General features: G+C 40.4%; 2 protein-coding genes across 2 annotated transcripts in view; both read right to left on the bottom strand.

The window, feature by feature from the left end:
• Nucleotides 1–679: 679 nt before the first annotated feature.
• GPR75 (G protein-coupled receptor 75) lies at nucleotides 680–7,152 on the bottom strand (the record flags this gene model as incomplete). Its single annotated transcript, XM_079720518.1, has 2 exons — nucleotides 680–2,327; nucleotides 7,049–7,152. 2 exons carry the CDS (start codon nucleotides 7,150–7,152, stop codon nucleotides 680–682), a joined length of 1,752 nt encoding a protein of 583 aa, XP_079576644.1.
• Nucleotides 7,153–11,431: 4,279 nt separating this feature from the next.
• The window catches only part of PSME4 (proteasome activator subunit 4), a gene marked incomplete at its 5' end in the record, with an annotated part of 95,250 nt that continues 88,037 nt past the window's right edge, over nucleotides 11,432–18,644 (bottom strand). The window contains 6 exons of the mRNA XM_079721213.1: nucleotides 11,432–11,717; nucleotides 12,091–12,141; nucleotides 12,619–12,757; nucleotides 13,447–13,580; nucleotides 15,317–15,485; nucleotides 18,385–18,540. Coding sequence (XP_079577339.1) covers nucleotides 12,623–12,757; nucleotides 13,447–13,580; nucleotides 15,317–15,485; nucleotides 18,385–18,540 — 594 coding nt within the window. The 3' untranslated portion in view covers nucleotides 11,432–11,717; nucleotides 12,091–12,141; nucleotides 12,619–12,622. The remainder of the gene's footprint in view (nucleotides 11,718–12,090; nucleotides 12,142–12,618; nucleotides 12,758–13,446; nucleotides 13,581–15,316; nucleotides 15,486–18,384; nucleotides 18,541–18,644) is intronic.

Genomic DNA, 18,644 nt, shown 5'->3' with positions numbered 1-18,644 from the left:
ACTTCTTTTTAAAAGAACTATACAGCTGCTCAGCTGACACAAAATAATAATGTCTATAATTAGAAATGGTAATAATCTTAATACCCTATTCTTAGTTGGCTGTCTTATGAAAAGAAAGTAACTAATGCTTGTGTATTTTTGGTAAAAATAGTTATAGATAATAATTTCTGATTTTCTGCTTTAACAATGTATTATTTATTCCAGTAAGCCTGCAACCAAAAAAAGTATATTGATCCCAATTCAACACTTCAAAGAGTCAAAATTTATAATTCAGTTAATAAAAATAATGCCTCAGTAAAGATGGTACCTTCACAGTCTTTAAAAATTCCAGCTCATACTTACTTCAAAAACCATAACATTGACTCAAATGACCATAATCAGTTCATTCCCTACTTTAATACAGTAGCATGATCATTCCCTGGCATCTATTTAAAAGTTTAGTACAAAAGATTGGAGCACAGGTCAGGTGTAAAATAATAAACTTTTACATCAACTCTTAAAATGTCAAGAAACTGCAAAGCAAACCAATAGATGCTAATACTTCAGACAAAAGGAAGTCATTAGTGTCAACTGTCTAGGTCTTTAAGTTTTGATGTACCTCTGGTCTCACAGAATTTTAAAAAATCAATTAGTATCAGAAACAAAAACATTTACGTAAGATTCTCTAGCCTCCATGACTCTAAACAGAGGGGACTGGAATCTGCTTGGCTGAAGTGCTATCATACTCTTGCATTAAATCATTAGTGGTGTGATAATGCATGGCAATATATGAATTGGCAAATCCAAAAGAATTTACTGGCTGTAAGTTATGTGGGATGCTCTCTTCCTGGGATGGGCTGCTGTTATAGATACTGTAGTACGGCTCAATCCGAGTGTTGATGGGGGTTGAGCTGCTCTGACCATAGTGTTGATGTCCAGCAGACATCTTGGGACTGACCACACTTTCCTTCGAATGACTTGGGCCACAGGCCTGGTCCACAAATTTCTTCTGGGGCTTTGGAGACAACATGTAGGCAGAGTTTGTTTCATGATGGGAGGATTTGTTTCTGTTGACTTCGAGGTTTCCCTTTCCCATGGCTCGAAGTCGAGTCTTCTGTTTGCAGCAGAAAAAACCCAGGCCTATGTACTGCAGACACCACAGCACTTTCCTCCTCAGCCCTGCACTGTTCCGAGAATATATAAAAGGGTTTAATCCTGACTTGAAAAATACAAGCGTAAAACCAAACAGTTCAAACTGGTAAAGGATGAAGCTCCCTTTGCTGGACAGAACCACCTGCACCAAGGAGATTCCCAGTGGAAGGCAGCACACCAGGACCGACAGCACAATGATCACACAGGTGACCACTGCCTTGGAATCCTTAGCCGTGGAGAGATTGACAGCCGACACCAGCTGGAGCCGGCTGGCTGCAGAGGTTGGCAGCTGGTTGGGACTCTTGGTGTATCCGTGGGTCTGAACGTGCTGCAGTTTGTTGTAGTTCTGGTTCCTGTACAGAGCTGGCATGGTACACTGGATGGGATCTCCACCTCCCTTCACAGGGGCCCCCATGAAAGGCTGTGGTCTGGAAGCATCAACTGTGATCACAGGGGGGCACTTTCTGACTTGAGCATTTTTCCACAGGGTCTGAGCAATCATGATGTAAGACACAGAGACCACAGCAACACAAAAGGTGAAGTCGACCACATAGAGAGACAGGATGGCTTTCCCTTCTCGGGCAATCAGACTGGACATGGGAAGGCAGAGGTGGGACTTGCTGGTTTTCAGGGTGGCCAAGGTGGCGAGGGTGAAACTGGTTGCCCAGAGGAGCAGAGTGAGGAGCAAGGTGCAGAGAAAGGAGGCCGTGCGGTTCGGCTGCTTCCCCAACACCATGCGGAGCCGGTGCAGGGCAATCACCGCCACTGTCTTGAGGGACATGATGATGAAGCCGGAGCTGGTGAGGTGGAAGGTGAAGCAGAAAGCATCCGGTATGCCGCTGGCTGAACTGAAGAACAACACAAAGGTGAACATGGGGGCCGTCACGCCACAAATGAAGAGGTCACAGAAAGACAGGTTCAGGACCATGAAATCAAAGTTAGTTCTGAATTTCCTGAAGGCCGGATCAAAGAAGGACAAGAAGACAATGAAGTTGCCATAAGAGCCCAGGCAGAAGATGATTGCGAGCAGAAAGGTACAGCTCACCAAGGTGGCCGTGTGGATGAGGTCCTGGAGGTCCTCCTGGAGAGCAGTGCTGTTTTCTCCCTGGGAGTGAGGCACATATAGCAGGGTAGTGTTGGGAGCATCCTGAGGGAGGTCCGTTGAGTTCATCTTCAGAGAGATGACTTCCTTCTGTGTGAAGGGAGTCAGGGGCTCAACTCACAGATGAGTGATATTTGACAAAAGAGGCCCAAGGCAGAAAAGCCTGCGCACAAAAATGCATACCCAGAAACAGAAAGGAATTAATGGAGAAAGAAGAGTGACCTCATGATCTCTTACAAAAGCACTAGACTTTTTCAGCTCTGACCCAGTGCCTAGAAAGCATTTCTCCTTGCAAAGCCCCACACAGGAAAGACACAAAGACCTCAAAATACATTCATCCAGCTGATTTCAGGTTTTATGACACAGTGGTTTCCAAACTAGTTTAAGCATCATCTGGAGAGTGGGTTAAACAAAAAACAGATTCCTGGGCCTCACCCTTGAGATTGTGATTGAAGGATGTGTGTGCAGATGTTACCTTCGGAAACTCTGCAGTGCCAGACACTGAAGACACGAGAACATGATCTCTCCACGAAAGAGATCACAATCTAGTTGGAGGAGATCAACCTATGTAATTGCAGCCAAATGTGGCAAATCAGCTGATGGCAGCACACTGTGGGAGGAAAAGAAGGGGGACATAATCCAGCCCGGGGTGGAGGCTGAGAGAGGCTGAAGCAGCTCTCGATAAGGAGGAGCTAGTTGGGTGAAAGGCGAGGGGCAGGGAGTGGGGGACAGACAGGCTGGGAGAAGGGGAGTAGGTCTTTGCAGCAGAAGGACTGAGGCAAGAAACAGCACGTGCTGTGCTTGACGCATAAGCAAGAGGCTACTTTTGAAGTGTGTACTGTGGCCTTTTACCTAACTCCCACACATCACTAACAAATCCAACTTCTTTTCCTAGGAAGAATCCTTTATTTTCCGTTATTTATATTTTCTTCTCCCTATTTGTGATTTCTTGGCCAACTCCACACTCTCCTTTGGAAAAAAACTTTGTGTAGGACTATATTTGAGAGGGAAAAAGTGGAAGTAATGAAGGGTGTCAGAATTATATTTGAGATTTACACTTTGCAAACTCTATATAAATGTGAGTTATCATTATCCCAGCAGGAATATCCTCGTGAAGAAGCAGGAGGCATCCACCCATTCATGCATGCATTCACCCAGTTTATATCTACCGTGTGCATACTCCCCTCCAGCTTTACGGTAGGTACTGTGGGTACAAAGATGAATAAGACACAGCCTCTACTTTTTTTTTTTTGCGGGCCTGTCACTGCTGTGGCCTCTCCCGTTGCGGAGCACAGGCTCCGGACGTGCAGGCCCAGCGGCCATGGCTCACGGGCCCAGCCGCTCCGCGGCATGTGGGATCTTCCCGGACTGGGGCACGAACCCGTGTCCCCTGCATCAGCAGGCAGACTCTCAACCACTGCGCCACCAGGGAAGCCCAAGACACAGCCTCTACTTTTAAAGAACAACTTTTTTTTCTTCTTGGTCCTTTACTTTCTTAATATTTTTTTTCCATTTTGCAATGAGATTTAAAATACACTCACACAATGTTCTGTTGTCCCAAATCCCAAAGACCTGTGTGGCCTGGTGCCCATCCCACTCCCAAAGATGCTTCCAGTGGTACAGCTTAAGTTGTTCCTTGGAGACTGGTGCAATGCTCTTGGCAACCAAAAATAACTTGCTTTAATCCAGTATTTTAGGAATAACCAGTGGTATTGGGGAGGTCCAGGGGTGATGTTCAGAATAGTTAACCACCAGCTCAAGCTGAGTCCCAGAGGCCTCCGGCTGTCCCAGGGTTAACCCTTTAGTTGCTGAATCATGGGGTACAGAGGAAGGGGCCTGGTTAGTGAGGATTACTGGGGCCTCCAAGCAGGAGCTATGGACCACCCAATACAGAAGTCACCCAGCATTCAATAATAGGTACAGCTGTGCCAGTGACTATCAGACAAATTTCAGTCCTGGGGAGATCCATAAAACTAACTAGTGTCCTTCATGAAGGAAGAAGATAACCTCTTCTACATTCTCAATGGTCAAAAGTGCAGATTATAACAATATAATGAATTTCTCCACTGGGAAGTAGGACCAACTTTTCTGTACTTTCCTTATATAAAAGAGATAGAAAAATTAATCCTGACCTTTTGTTTCTTGATGATTAGAATTAAAAAATAATAATAATGGATAGCTTATTATTTTCACTTAAAAGAGTATGTGCCTGTTTCTGAACCCTTTTTTGATACCTGTGTAGTGAAAAAATAAAACCTTTTACTGTTAATTTTTTAATTGCTAATTGGAGGATTGGGGTTAACTGATGAAAAAAGAAATAGAAGAGAAAATCCAATTTGTGGAAGCAAGAAGAGCAGAAAGGTGATACTACTGTTTATAGCAAACTCCCCTGACCCCGAAGAGAGAAGCAGAAATTTGGCTTGGGGAAATTAGAATGATGAAGAGTCTGGAATTAGGATGCTAAGAAAAATATCGAGTAAGTGGGTAATAAAAAAGAAGCGGATGATGGAAGTTATGAAGACCCCAGGCTGGGAGAAATTTGGAAAGGGGAAAATGGAATGATGAGGCACCAACATTAGTCAAGGATAAGAGGCAGAAGGAAAAAAAAAGGATTTGGAGGAGTTGAGGGGCAGCTTTCATTTTCTCTCCAATTATAATTGCTTCAATAAACTTAAATGTTTTCAATACATTAAAAATTAAAGTATACATTAAAAAATAAAGTAGAATTCTGGGTCAGGAATATAAAGATCATTATATTATATATATAATTATAATGATTATGTTATATATTATATATATACTATATATACTATATATATTATATATTATATATATTATATTATATATAATATATTATATATATTATATATATAATGATAATGATCATCATTATCATTAGTATGTTCACTTTACTAAGTGCTTGTGATGTGCCAGGCACTGCTCTCAGTGCTCCACACTATTAATATATTGAATCGTCAAAACAACCCTGAGATAGTATAACTTATCTCTATTTTACAGATGAGGAAACTGACTCAGAGAGAGAGCACCTATCTTAAAGGGGTACAGTATGGATTTGAACCTAAGCACTTACTCTCTAAAGGCAGCAATCCACCACCAAGCCAAACAGAATAGCAAAGCAATCAAGGCAGGGAGTCCCAGGTCAGAAGACAGTTACAGCAGCTATAATTTACTGGGTGGTTATTATATGCCAGGCACTTCTACTAGAAGCTTTACATAGGTTATCAAACTTTATTTCATTCTCATTATAATCCTACGAAGTAGGTATTGCAATCCCTTCCCAACTCAAAGTTCCTGGAGCCCAAAATTTGAATACAGACACACACACACACACACACACACACACACACATATATTTCCATGTACCTTTTTGGCAAGGTTGAAAAATTATGGTTCTGGTATAAAGTAACTATAAATCATTCTGATTTGGGATAATTAGAAAAAAAAGGAAGGAATCAGAGGCTGGGAAGAGAAAAGGGAGAAAAAGCAGAAGACAGAACAGAAGTAAAGGTTTGGGCAGAGAAACTTTAGAAGCAGTAAGGAAATGGAGGGAAAGTAAACCCAGGTCTTAGGACTAACTTCTGAGACTTTAAGAAAGAGGAGGCTGAGATGACAATTTGGGGAAAAGCTATGATAGCAGAACCATAAAACTCACTTATCTGGGGGAGGGGGGAGGTGAAGAATACCTATTTACTACTTACTCCTAAATATTAAATAAAGGTTACCAACATTCTTTTCAGTGCAAGCATACAAGTTACTCTTTATCTCTGGGACCATAAACAAGTTCTGGAAGAAGATGTAATTGAAGTAATAAAATCAGAGAAATTTTAAGTTGGAACACCAGTCTTAAGAAGAAAACATATTAAACACAATAAGAAGGAATGAATTCATATCATATGCATCATATTACAACTAAGAAGGAGAGAGCCTAAAGTAAGCAAGAAATAGTAAGTGAAAATTGTACAGCAATGATTTCTCATTAGGATGTGTGTGAAGAGCCTCTTGATAATCTAGTGTGCTGTCTTAGTATTTTAGTACATATTAAAACATTTTATATGAGCTTTTACAAGTCAACTCATGACCTGGATTCTTCCAACTCTTGTTTTCTCATTATATCCTCAGTTCCTCGAGGGCAGGCATTTTCAGTCTAACCAACTCTCACAAGAAAACAAGGTTCTGTACTATTATTATTATTATTCCCACTGTATTTGTACTGATCAGGAAAACATGAGGGAAGTTAGATGACTTGTCCAAGGTCACTAAGATTCAAGCCAGATTTAACTGATTTCAGAGGCCATGCTCTTTCTCCCCAGTGGAACTACCTTTTGAAGCCCAGAGCAGCTGATAGGGTCGGGTCTGTCAGTGGATGAGGGAGAGGGGAGGCTGGGGAGCACCCCCAGTGTGAGGATGTTGTGGGAGACTTCTGGAAGGGCACAGCGACCCAGACCAAGGACTTGAGATGGGTAGGGGCTCCCCCGGCTGGGTAAGGTTATGGTAAGGAGGGCCTAGGTCGGTCCAGGGAAGCTTGTAAAAGATGCAGCAGAGGGCTGGTGAGGTGGGGAGGGCTCAGGCAGGGCACGGGCGGCGGGGGAGGGGTTCCATGGGCCCCGGCAGAGCCGGGGAACCGGCAGGACAGGAGCTAAATGGTTTCCCCACAGGCCGCGCCAGGAGCGCAGGTGCACGGCGGCCGGGCCTGGACCTGTGCGGCCGCCTCCTAGCTCACCCGGCAGCTTCTCGGGGCCCGGCCCTTCCGGTCCCCGCGGGGTCGTCCTCCTCCAGGGGCCCGTGGTCTCTCACCTGCCCGGTGGCCGCAGCGCCGCCCCTCCTCCTCCATATCGCAGCCCGGACCCCAGCTCCGCCCGCCGCCCGGGAGGATGCAGGGCTAGAGGCATCATCGCCATCGCTGCCGCCTCCGCGCATCCCGGGAGCCGCGGCAAGCCGGGGCGTGGAGGCGCAGTCACGGAGACGCCGAGGGCGCCGCCCCCCACCCCCACGCCGGACACTCCGGCTCGGCGCCTCGCCTGCCCCCGCGCCCTCGACGACTCGCGGGCCTCCCGTTGCCCCGGGGCCCGACCGCTCCCGTCGCCCCGACCTCCGTCCTCCGCGCCGCTCGAGGTCTCAGGCGCGCCGTTTTGCCGCTCGGGTAGTGGCGGCTCCCCGAGGCTGTTACGAGCTGACATACCGAGGAAGAGGGGGAGCGGACTGGGTGGAGAGGAGGGCAAAGGTGGGGGCACCGACGGACACAGCGCGACCCACGGGGGCCTTGTCCCTTAGAGGGTGGAGACCGTGGACAGCGAGGCGTGGCCAGGCTTCACGTCGGTCTTGGCGGGATCTGGGGGCTTCCCAGGCTTCTGGTCGACCCGCCGCCCACCTCTCCCCATTCCTGGCGCTTCCGAGTCCGCCTTCCTAGCTCCTCTTTACGCTGTAGCTAATACTTTTTCTCTTAAACTGGCGTTGTCGTCCAGTTTGGTACTCTGAGACACAGAATCTGTAAATCAAATCATTGCAACAGACTTTAAGTCAAACCAACCATAACGTAATTTTTTCTCCTCTCAGCTCTCTGAAAGTATTAATGAATTTATTGAGGGAACTCAGCAAAGGGCATAACTACTAGGAAACAAATGCGAAGAGCAAAGAAACTACCCATGCAAGTGAAATAACCAAGCCAAGAAATCATCGCCGTTACTCAATGCTGTGTTCAATGTTAATCATCTTGAAAAGCAATGGTGCGATGTATGCAGCTAATTTTAGTAAGCAAGGACACAAACCAAAAAATTTACCAGCCTCTCATTCTAAAGTGCACAGTGTGTCCAAAATAATGAACTCATAAAAGTGGGTTTTAGTCTCAAGAGTTATCAAGTAGCATTCCCAAGGATGTTTGTTACTCTGGGGACAAAAGAAAGACAGTTAAACTCTTTACTACTTCAGTGTCCCAACCTGGGTAATTAGGATCTTACTACTTTTCTGACCTTCTCAGAGGGTACCACTTGGAAACACAGAGTGCTATTTGAATGTTCTTTTCCTTCACCGAGTGCCAGAAAACCAGAAAGTTCCATTCAAGTGAAGTACTTAGGACACTGCTATTGAAACACCTATTTTGGCCAATAGTTTATCTTCTAAAACAGAACAGTTCGGCACCAACAAGTACCAAGTAATTGGATTTACGCATATATTTTTCCCAGCCACCCCCACCACTCTGCTTTCATCAAGAGAAAATCAAGAGGGCTGGATAATTTATGAGGTAGATACCCAGTCCAGGGGTTGACTATGCTATCAGAATTTAGAAATAACTTCAAAAAAAATTTTTTTTCCCACAAGTTGTAAAGGATTCTAGAGAGCTAGAAGAGGAAATCTGGAACCATCAAAGTTCCAGAACTAGTAAGCACGATCAACAAGACGAAAGCTACTATGATCACGTCTACAAAACGTACCAGCAGTGTGTCAAATTGGAAAGAACACTGGTTTAGTAGTCACAAAGTGGAAATCTACAAATAAACAAGCAGGGCTGACCCTAAGTATGTTAAGATATGAATAGGCTATCAATTGGCAGAGAAACCAACATTCTAATACACACTATCATTGACAATGCAAATTGACCCATGCACTTTGAGGAAAGAACATGAGAACCATTAAAATGCTTAGATTCATGACCTAAAAATCTCACTCCTTGGAAATTATCCTAAGGAAATACCTGAATAAAAGAAACAAGTTTTAAGTATGAAGGGATGAAAATGTTCACTGCAGTGTGATCTGTAATAGGGAAAACTGAAAACCTTGATGTTCAACAATGAGGGAATACCCCAAACAGTAACAAGACAAATGGCCCTTGGCCGCAAAAATAACTACAAAGTCTGTAGAAAGTTAATTTTTCCAGTAAGACAAAATTCCTCACTGGTTCTCTCTGGCCACACTACTAATCATTAACATTAAGAAAATAGGTAGGTAGGGTTTCCTTGGTGGCGCAGTGGTTGAGTCCACCTGCCGATGCAGGGGACACGGGTTCGTGCCCCGGTCCGGGAAGATCCTACATGCCGCGGCGCGGCTGGGCCCGTGAGCCATGGCCACTGAGCCTGCGCGTCCGGAGCCTGTGCTCTGCAACGGGAGAGGCCACAACAGTGAGAGGCCCGCGTACCACAAAAAAAAAAAAAAAAAAAAGAAAAAAAATAGGTAGGTAAATTTTCCTCCCAAATTTTGAAACACAATTTGCAAATTCTTTTTTTTAAAGGATTCATTCAGAAACTAAAGATTATTTATTGGCTCATACAACATTAAAGATACAGGCTTTCTCCTCCCCTTACTTCCTACCACTCCCCCCCATCCCCACCCATCCCCACCCGAAACCTGCCTTAGCTCAGTCTTCCAGGCCCAATCAGCAGTGACTTCTAAACACTGGTCTGCCTACACACACCCCCGCCAAACCCTTAACACTTGCGTTCCCTTAACACTGTTCCTGCTAGCGTTCTCCATTCTTTTGAATGCAACATCCATTTAAGAATTTAGACAATAGTGGCCATTCATCCCTTTTCTCTCCCTCCTCCTTTTCATTCTTGAGGCCAATTTAGGAATTAAATAATTCACAATATAACCAGTTAGGGTATCAAAGTAATAAGCAACTTCTAAGCCTGGTATCAGAATCACATTGGGCATGTGATTAAGGTGCCCTGCTTTTAGGCCTAGAGTGGGCCTTAGGAGTCATCACCAGTGGTTCTCAATCCTGGCTGCACAACTGAAGCATTTATGGAGCTTTTAAAAGACTTTTAAAGCTTTTAAAAGACGTTGATGCCTGAGTCCCAACCACAGAAATTCTGACTGAGGAACACAGTGGGTGCCCAGTATCTTATATTTTTTTAATTCCCCACTTTAGGAACCTCACCTATGGCAGTGTATTTTCATACAGCTTAGCTAGGAAAAATTGAAGTGGTCAATACAACATAAAACCTCACTGCTCAAACTGTGGTTGCAGGACCAGGCATCAATATCATGAGCTGGGAGCATGAACTAAAATTCACATTCTAGGCCCATCAATTTGAGAATCAATCATTTAGACCAGTGTTGTCCAAAAGAACTTTCTGTGATGATGAAAACATTTACCTGCCTATTTAACAGGGTAACCACTAGCCAAAAGTGGCTAATGAGCACTTGAAATGTGGTTATTGAGACTGAGGAATTTTTAATTTAATTTACATGTAAACAGTCACACATGGCTATGACCTATTGTGCTGGACAGGTCTGATCTAGATAATTCACTCTGGTCAGAGGGCAGGAATTTACAGATCCAGATCTATGAATGCAAAAGGAATCCATGAGGGTCACTGGCTACAGAACTGTCTTCTCCTTGTAATGAAGACAAAAGCCAGGTGTTAAGAACAATCCATTTATTGGGTTTTAAACTAGTTACACAATTGAAATAATCAGTTTGGCACTACACTATACAGGGATTACGCCTGTGTATGCTGACACTTAAATACTGTACCAGGACCTCTGCTGTGCTTAGGTCTGTATCGAGTCATTCAGCAAGTAGATACTAAAAAATATACCGTAGTGTTCCTTTAAGGAAGAGTGTACAGGGTGGGCTGCAAGATGACATTCACCAACTTGTGAATTAATTGAACCTAGAAGATACCTTGAGTTCTATAAACTGGTCATAGGCAAACATGTAGTGTTCGCATTTAGAGATGCGCACAAAAAGTTACATAAAAGTTCAGACATTCTAACGATAAATAAACTCAAAAAACCCATACCTCAGCTTTTGTAACATGAAAAGATAAAGAAAATAATTTAAAAACACAAAAAAATGGCATTCAATTGGTACAAAAGCCCAAAAAATCACTATAATAAAGAGCTATATGTTTATCTTTACAAATTAATTACACAATGGTGTTGTGTAAGAGGTTGCATCTGTACAAAGTCTTGCCAATGCTATCTCTACAGTTTATACAGTCTTTTACATCTATGTAACATTTATTAAACAAGTCAAATAAATATTAAGACTTATTAGTCTCAATGATTCTGCAGGCAAAAAGAAAAAAAAAGGAAAAGGAAAAAAAATTAAAAAGAAAAAAAATTACAGAATTTCCACAAACACAGCAGACTTCCATTAGTCAAGTGTAACAGTTTTCAAAAAGGGTCAAACAATATTTGCAAAGAATACAGGTAAAAATCAACCAGTCAGGGTTTTTATTGTTGTTGCTGTTTATTTGCAAAATCACACATTGTATACATACATATCAATCAAAATTTATTCACCAAACCCCTAGTTTTTCAGCAACTGCTCTTCTATTCAGCACCAAAAACTCCAGTCTGTGGGAAACACGTGGACACAGACTTCACTTCTGTGTCTTGGTCGAGCAATCCATCAGGTCCTTGGCTGGGTTCAAGACTTGCCCTCTTTTCCTTCCCTCTTCATGGCTCTCCAGACCCAAGGCTCTCAAGGCTTCAGATTTATGGCCCACAGGCCTACTACCATCTAAACCCACAGCCATTTGGAAAGAATTCAAAATAATTTGAGATGAATGAAATGACAGGATCTGTTATTACAGATGGGTCTTCTCCATTCCAAGTAAACTGTTTCGTAATGAGTTCCTACTCTGTCTGGTCTTGGATGCCATGATCATACTGGGTTAATTATTTCTAGTCTGAGACATTATGGCTTTGTCTGATGCCTCAAAGAAAAAATGATTAATATTCCAGAAATACTTCTGGACAAGTTAGGAAATCAAATGGCAGCTGAGAACCTGTGGAACACAGACTAATGAGACCAAACACAGAAACCACCAAAATGATGAGAGCTCAACAGAGGCAGGGTTTTAAAACCTGCAGAAAGCCACCACAGATGGTACCTGAGGATCTGGAATTTTTGATGAAAAGAGCTCGAAGTGAGGACTACTCATCTGTAACAAGGAGGAAAAAAATTTCAGTTAGACAACAGGACATCCAACTCTAAGAGCCCAGAAAATGAAATCTTCATTCATCCTATCTCAGTAGAAAGGTTTCTGGGTCCTCCCTCTTTAATACAGAATGAATGATAAATACTTAAGAATCCAGATGAAATGTTTTCACAACTGTAGAACCTAGAATCCCTACGACAACCAAAAATGGCCAGGCCCCACTCAGGAGGCAATTAAGAGTAAGATCTCTTTTCTTTTATCTAACCATAAGCCCACTCATGTATAAAGGCCCGAAAGCAGTCACATCAATTCTCTGCGTAATACCTAAAGCAGAGAAGAAAGGATAAAATTCTCTGGGAACTTAACTTCCACTGGCCATAGTAAAAGTCATGAAAGAAAAAACCTAGGAATACCCGCTTCTCAGTTATCAAGCCAATGACATTTGAGGATATCAGACTTCTTTAAACTTTGCTGCCTCACCTTTCTATGCATAATAGCAGGGTGACACGAGGAGATCGGTGAGAACAAGCAGCTGGTCATCAGTGAATTGCTGTTTGTGTTCTTGCCAGTTGTCATGGTGCGTCCTTCGGAAATTGGATAAGGTCTTTTTTACAGTCATCTGTAGAGTAGGCAACCCACATACATTTTATTTTAACCTTTCCAGGATTATATTTAGGATACCTTTAGCTAAATAACAATCCCTCTAGACTTCAGATCTTACACTTCACCAAGAGCTACAAAACCAATAAACCAATCTTACTTCAAAAAGCCACCAAGCTTACTTCTTTAGAATTAGTACTAGCTGCAATTTAGGACAAGCAACCAGAACTCGCACCACATTATTAAAACAGTTTCAATATATACTTACATCTATTTATCAAAGTGAAAAGGACAAAGTCATTGGTCTTCCAAGTTGTTTAATGTCGGAACACAGGTGTTCACTAAATAATACCATCACATTTTCCTGTTTAATATTAGCTCCCAGTTAGATACTTCCTAGATATAAAATGCTAGTGAAATAGAAGCATAAAATTTATTCTGACAACACTGACAATACCTTACTTCCACTGGACTCGGAGGGACAGAAGCTACGGTAATTTCCTTGCTACCAAAAGATCTCAAATATACAGGCAGCAGGGTCTCTGCAAGATTTTAATAATTATTGATGAGTAACTTGGCTCTAGCAGAGGTAGGAGTAGTAGCTTTATCAAAGCAGAAGATCCAGAGTATATAGATTAGTATAAATGGTTTCTTACAAAATATCACTGATAATATCTGTGCAAAGAAACTAACAAGGGAGAATTTTACCTCAATAGGCTGAGGATCATTCAGATGTGCACTGAGATTCATAAGGAGCTGGGGCATCCAGGTGGGAACATCATAAGGGCTAGAAAGAACACATGCACCGAGTCCCAGCACCCCGGCATGGCGTTTGACCAACTCTGCAAAGAAAACAGCAATATATGTGCAAATATTTACAGGACTCTATTGCACTTGCTACAGTGAAACAAATTAGTTTTCGATCATGCTAGTTGTTCCCAATGTTTGAATTTCTGCATTTAAAAATGACTCTGTATGCACACATATCAAAAACATGATTTTAAGGCTAAACTAAAAACATCCTATAGCCGTCCCTCAATGACAGCATAATTATATTTGGGTCCAGAAATGTGTCATGTATTTGGTAAAACTAACATAGTAATGGCTTTTTCTGATCAATTCATATCATACGTGAAAGTGCAATCCCTGATCCTAAAAAAATCGCCAGTCAAAATTAGATCCCACTTTTCTGGATGTGACTACCTCCTACAGAATGCATCAATTCATTAGGTAAACACACCGTGAATGTGGAATGTCTGTATTCCGCAAAACAGAACTGCTATGTGTCTGTATTCTACAGGGCCTCTATTCTTCCTTTTTAGTGATAGAAGTTACATTAAAGTGCTTTCAAATTCTCATTGTTTTTTTAATAAAGACGTGTGCATGTATGTGTTTGTAAGTCTATTATATGTGTATACATGAAACGCCATGGATAGGGAGTTGAAATTAAGAAAAAGGGAATTTGGAGTAGTCATAAACAATGCCATTTGGTTATAACAAAAACCTAAAACTACTTTGGTACTTAATTATTAAAAACACAGTTTTCAAGCAAAAAAACTAGAATATATATTGGTATTTTATTGGAAATTGCTATTAGGTAACTATATGACATACTCAAAACCCTGGTAGACACAGAGAACAGACTTGTGGTTGCGGGGCGGAGGGGTAGGCAGTCCTGCTGAGTGTGGGGTCAGCAGAGGCAAACTATTAAATACAAGATGGATAAACGGCAAGGTCCTACCGCAGAGCACAGGGAACTATACTCAGTACCCTGTGACAAACCAGAATGGGAAAGAACATGAAAAAGAATGTATATATGTATAACTGAGTCACTATGCTGTACAGAAATTAATACAACACTGTAAATCAACTATACTTCAATAAAATTAAAAACAAAATTAAAACCTTGCTATAATCAGCACTTAAGAGCTTCATATTCCAAGCATTTTCTGCAAATCCAGTCTGCTTCCCACTTACTAATAGTCTATGTTTTCCATTATTCTTCTATTTGTAGTTAACAGTGGCAAGATCGGGTGCTTCTTTGCAATCACATTAAATTTCTCTTTAAACATGACACAGTCATCAGATCTCATTCTCTTGTTTACCTTCATGCTCAATTAGAGTGGAAGCTCCCATAGAATAATGAGTGTTCTCACCCTCTATCTAACGCCTAGGGAAGTAATGATTTTCCTCTCTCCAAATGAAAGCAAGGCTTGTTTTGTTTACTTAGTTTTTTCTCTTAGTACATTTACACATAAGTTATAAATTCTAAAAACAAATATTTTAGATCCTCCAAAATAATTCTGGATACCTCTCTTTATAAAGAGATTTCAGGTGGGTGGGTGCAGGCTTGATTTACTACAATAGTTGTATGCAGCCGTGTACACATTCCTTTGTACCTCTCTCAATTTCAGCTTTTACACCCCAGGTCTTGCCTTCTACATGCAAAGCTTCTCAAAAGCAGGGTCAGCTATTCCCAGTACCTAGCATAGACCTAGGCACATACAAGCACTCAATAAATATTTGTTGAGTTAAGCCTGGCTAATTCCCAAAAGGTGTTCTCCATCAGTCTTGTTACCTGCAGAAGGAATCGTATTCGTATCTCCTACAAAACCAGGGTCTCGTTTCCTTTTCTTCGGTAGTTTTGTTTTGCAAAGTTGCTCAAAATGAATCTGCATAGGACTGTCCATGGTAAGGAAATTACACTGTAACAGACCACTTAAGGTGGTAGCAGCCATTTCTCGAACCTACAGAAGACAATCACTTCCATTAGAGCCAAGATCCTAAGCCTGGGGAGGTGAAGAAAGTGGTAAGGGGACTGGGGTGGGGATTTTCCCTGATATTTGTATACAAATTGTGTAAATGCTCTTTTGCAGTTTCTTAATAGAGATTTCATTAGATTCTCAAAGGGTCTGTGGCCTCAAGATGGATGAGTCACTACACCAGGTTCACAGAAAGTTTAATGGTTAACCATGCTATACAAAATTAAATTTCTCTATACATTAATTATTTTCTCACTGACTGATAGTTCTTATCTGGGGTGTAACTGTAAAAGCAGTGCCAGAGCCTGACATTAAAATAAAATTTTCCTAGACTCTACATCTCTTAAAACAACTGCTGTTGTTGTTTTCACTGGTAATAAAGATACAGGATAATTTCTATAATTGGCATACATAGTAGAGATTTATATCCATTTTAACTCTTATGAATTTCACAGGCTGTCGTCAGACTATAAATACAGTTTATAGAAGTACTAAATGAAGAGTGTTTAACAGTCCATTTCAAATTGAAATGGGAACTCAAGTTTTGGGAAGACAAAAAAGCTGTAAAAAGTTATCTCAAATATATCACAAAAATTTCTGCTAAATAGTTGTAAGGAAAGGCAATAATAATTTGAAAAAAACCACTCAAACGTTTTGCTACTTATTCATTCAAAAGACTTTTTCTTAAATTTTTCAATGTGACAGTTTGGGGGTTCTTAACATATTCTTTGCTACTTTTATTACATTATTATATGAAATACATTATAAAATGTTTTACTACTTCATACTTGGTTGCATTATTTCCTTTCATACCATGATTTATTTTTATACTCAACTATTGACTAGAATGCTTTCAACTTCTCACTACTATGCTATAAAACACTTAATTTATATAATTTTTCCATATTGCAATGTATTTTCTTAGGACATGGCTAATTCTAAGAATTGGGATTACTAAATTTCAATGTATCTCCAATTTTACTATTAATTTTGTGGCTACTGGTTGCTTTTCAAAAAGCCAGTGCTAACATATACTATGATACAAAACTAATGGGAATACTAGGTTTTAACTTACCAACACTGGTTATTATTATTACACGTTTTTGTCTTTGGTGGGTGGAGGACATGAAAGTAAGAGTCTCATTGTTTTAAGTTTGTATTTCTCTGGTCATTAAGAGAGGTTTGACTTTTGTTTACTGCTTATATTGTTTTCACCCATACATATATGATACCACCACCACCATCTACTCCTCAAGGTCTTAATGGTCTTCTTATGTTTTTCTCTAGTTTGATGCTTGACCAATTAAACTGATGAGTTTCTAATATTCTTGTGGTCAGATCTGCCCATCTCTGGATTTGTGAAATCTATTGACTAAATACTTAGAATGTCATTCTCGGCTCACAGTTCACATAAATATCCAAATTCATTTCTCCTACTTTCTCTAAGCAAAAAGTATGTGTTTGGGGGGGTTGGGGGGTGTATCTATACTATATCTGGAATACACTTCAGTGTGAGATGTTCTAATCTATTTTTTTTTCTCCAAACTGCTATCAAGTTACCCAAACACCTCTAACTGAATTGTTCTCTTTCCCAGTAGTGGCATCTACTTTTGTGATGTTTTGTTCCAAGGGTCAGTCTGTACATGTCTATAATAATTAACTTTACAAGGTAAGCAAAAAAGGTATTTAGCTTTTTTATGTATAAAAAATTTCCCAACATTTCTAAAAATTTTCCTTTAAATCTAATAAAGTTTTCTTTAAACATTTCTCATTTAGATTACCACAAAGTTTTTTTTCCCCAATATTGTCATGAATACTTCTGGCTAATTGTTACTGATATTCAGTACCACATGTTTTAAAACTGATAATTTTAATAAATGTCACGCTTATGTTTACAGTAACAGCTAAGTTTAAGCCTACTACATGGAATAAAATACAAGAATAATCTATAAAAATGTTCTAAAACAAGGTCCAGAAAACAGTCCATTTAGCTATAATATTTAAAGGTAGGAAACACTGACTTTTGAGATTTCCACCTTTCCATTTCCATTCCTTTAAGTTTAATGAAGAAAAAAATAAGAATAGCCTAAAAAAAAATTACAGATAGCTGCAAATATTTTAATCGAAGGCTGTCAGAGTTATAACCACTGGGTGAGTACCCTAGGAACTGGACATATCTGCTCCCAGAACACAAGAAAGCTGGAATGTAAAATACATAGATTCATAAGGGAGGTGGAGAAATTTCCATTCCCAGTTTCCTAGGGATACAAATCTATTTTCAATGCTCTCAAATAAAATACAGATAATTACTGGGAGTGCTCCACTATATGGAAAACCCATAAAGTCCATAAAATAAAATAAGCAAACATTTCACAAAATTTTCAATTACATTTTCTTTACCTAAGGCCAATTTAGGCAGTTATATCTTATTTAATGCTACTTCAGCAAAAAAGTTGACTTTAATTTCTCTACCAAGGAAAATAAAAAGGGACAACAATCTTATCTTAAATCTACTGAATAATAGCACCTATGTGTAGATTTTCATTCTCTTGAAACTGCTCTCATACACATTCCTATTAGCCCTTTAAAAATCAGTAAGGTAAGTAGAGTATTATCACCTGCAGTTTCATAGATTAAGAAAACTTTGGTTCATAAATGTTATCTGCCCAATTGCAAAGAGAAGCCAGAACAAGAATGTGTCCAATGTCTGTTTCCATTTGTACTACAGGAAATGATTGGGGTATCAAAACTAATCACATAGGGCTATGTTAAAATTAAAGTTACTTTTACTTTACATATCAGTGTGTAAATACTTCTTAAAAGAGGTGCCATAATGCTTTCTTTAAATTTATTAAATTTCGGTTTGCTATAACCTAAATTTTACCTCTAGCTGTTCATCCTCCAAAAGACTTATAACCAGCCACCTGATGTCTTTAACTGCATCTTCATTGTTTAGGAAAATAAAGAGGTTATAAAATACCATGGTCTGGAGGTAGGTCAGTACTGTATATCTAGCATGCCAAGAACTGCTTCTTGCTGTCTGTGGATGAGAAATTAGTAGAAATGATGAAAACAGTGCTGGCAAGAACATGAGATGACAGTGAAATTACAAATAATATAGACTTCCGATATAACTCTACTTTT

Source organism: Hyperoodon ampullatus, assembly GCF_949752795.1.
Source record: "Hyperoodon ampullatus genome assembly, chromosome: 15".
NCBI classification, from domain to species: domain Eukaryota; kingdom Metazoa; phylum Chordata; class Mammalia; order Artiodactyla; family Ziphiidae; genus Hyperoodon; species Hyperoodon ampullatus.
This window is presented reverse-complemented; position numbering and strand designations above follow the sequence as displayed.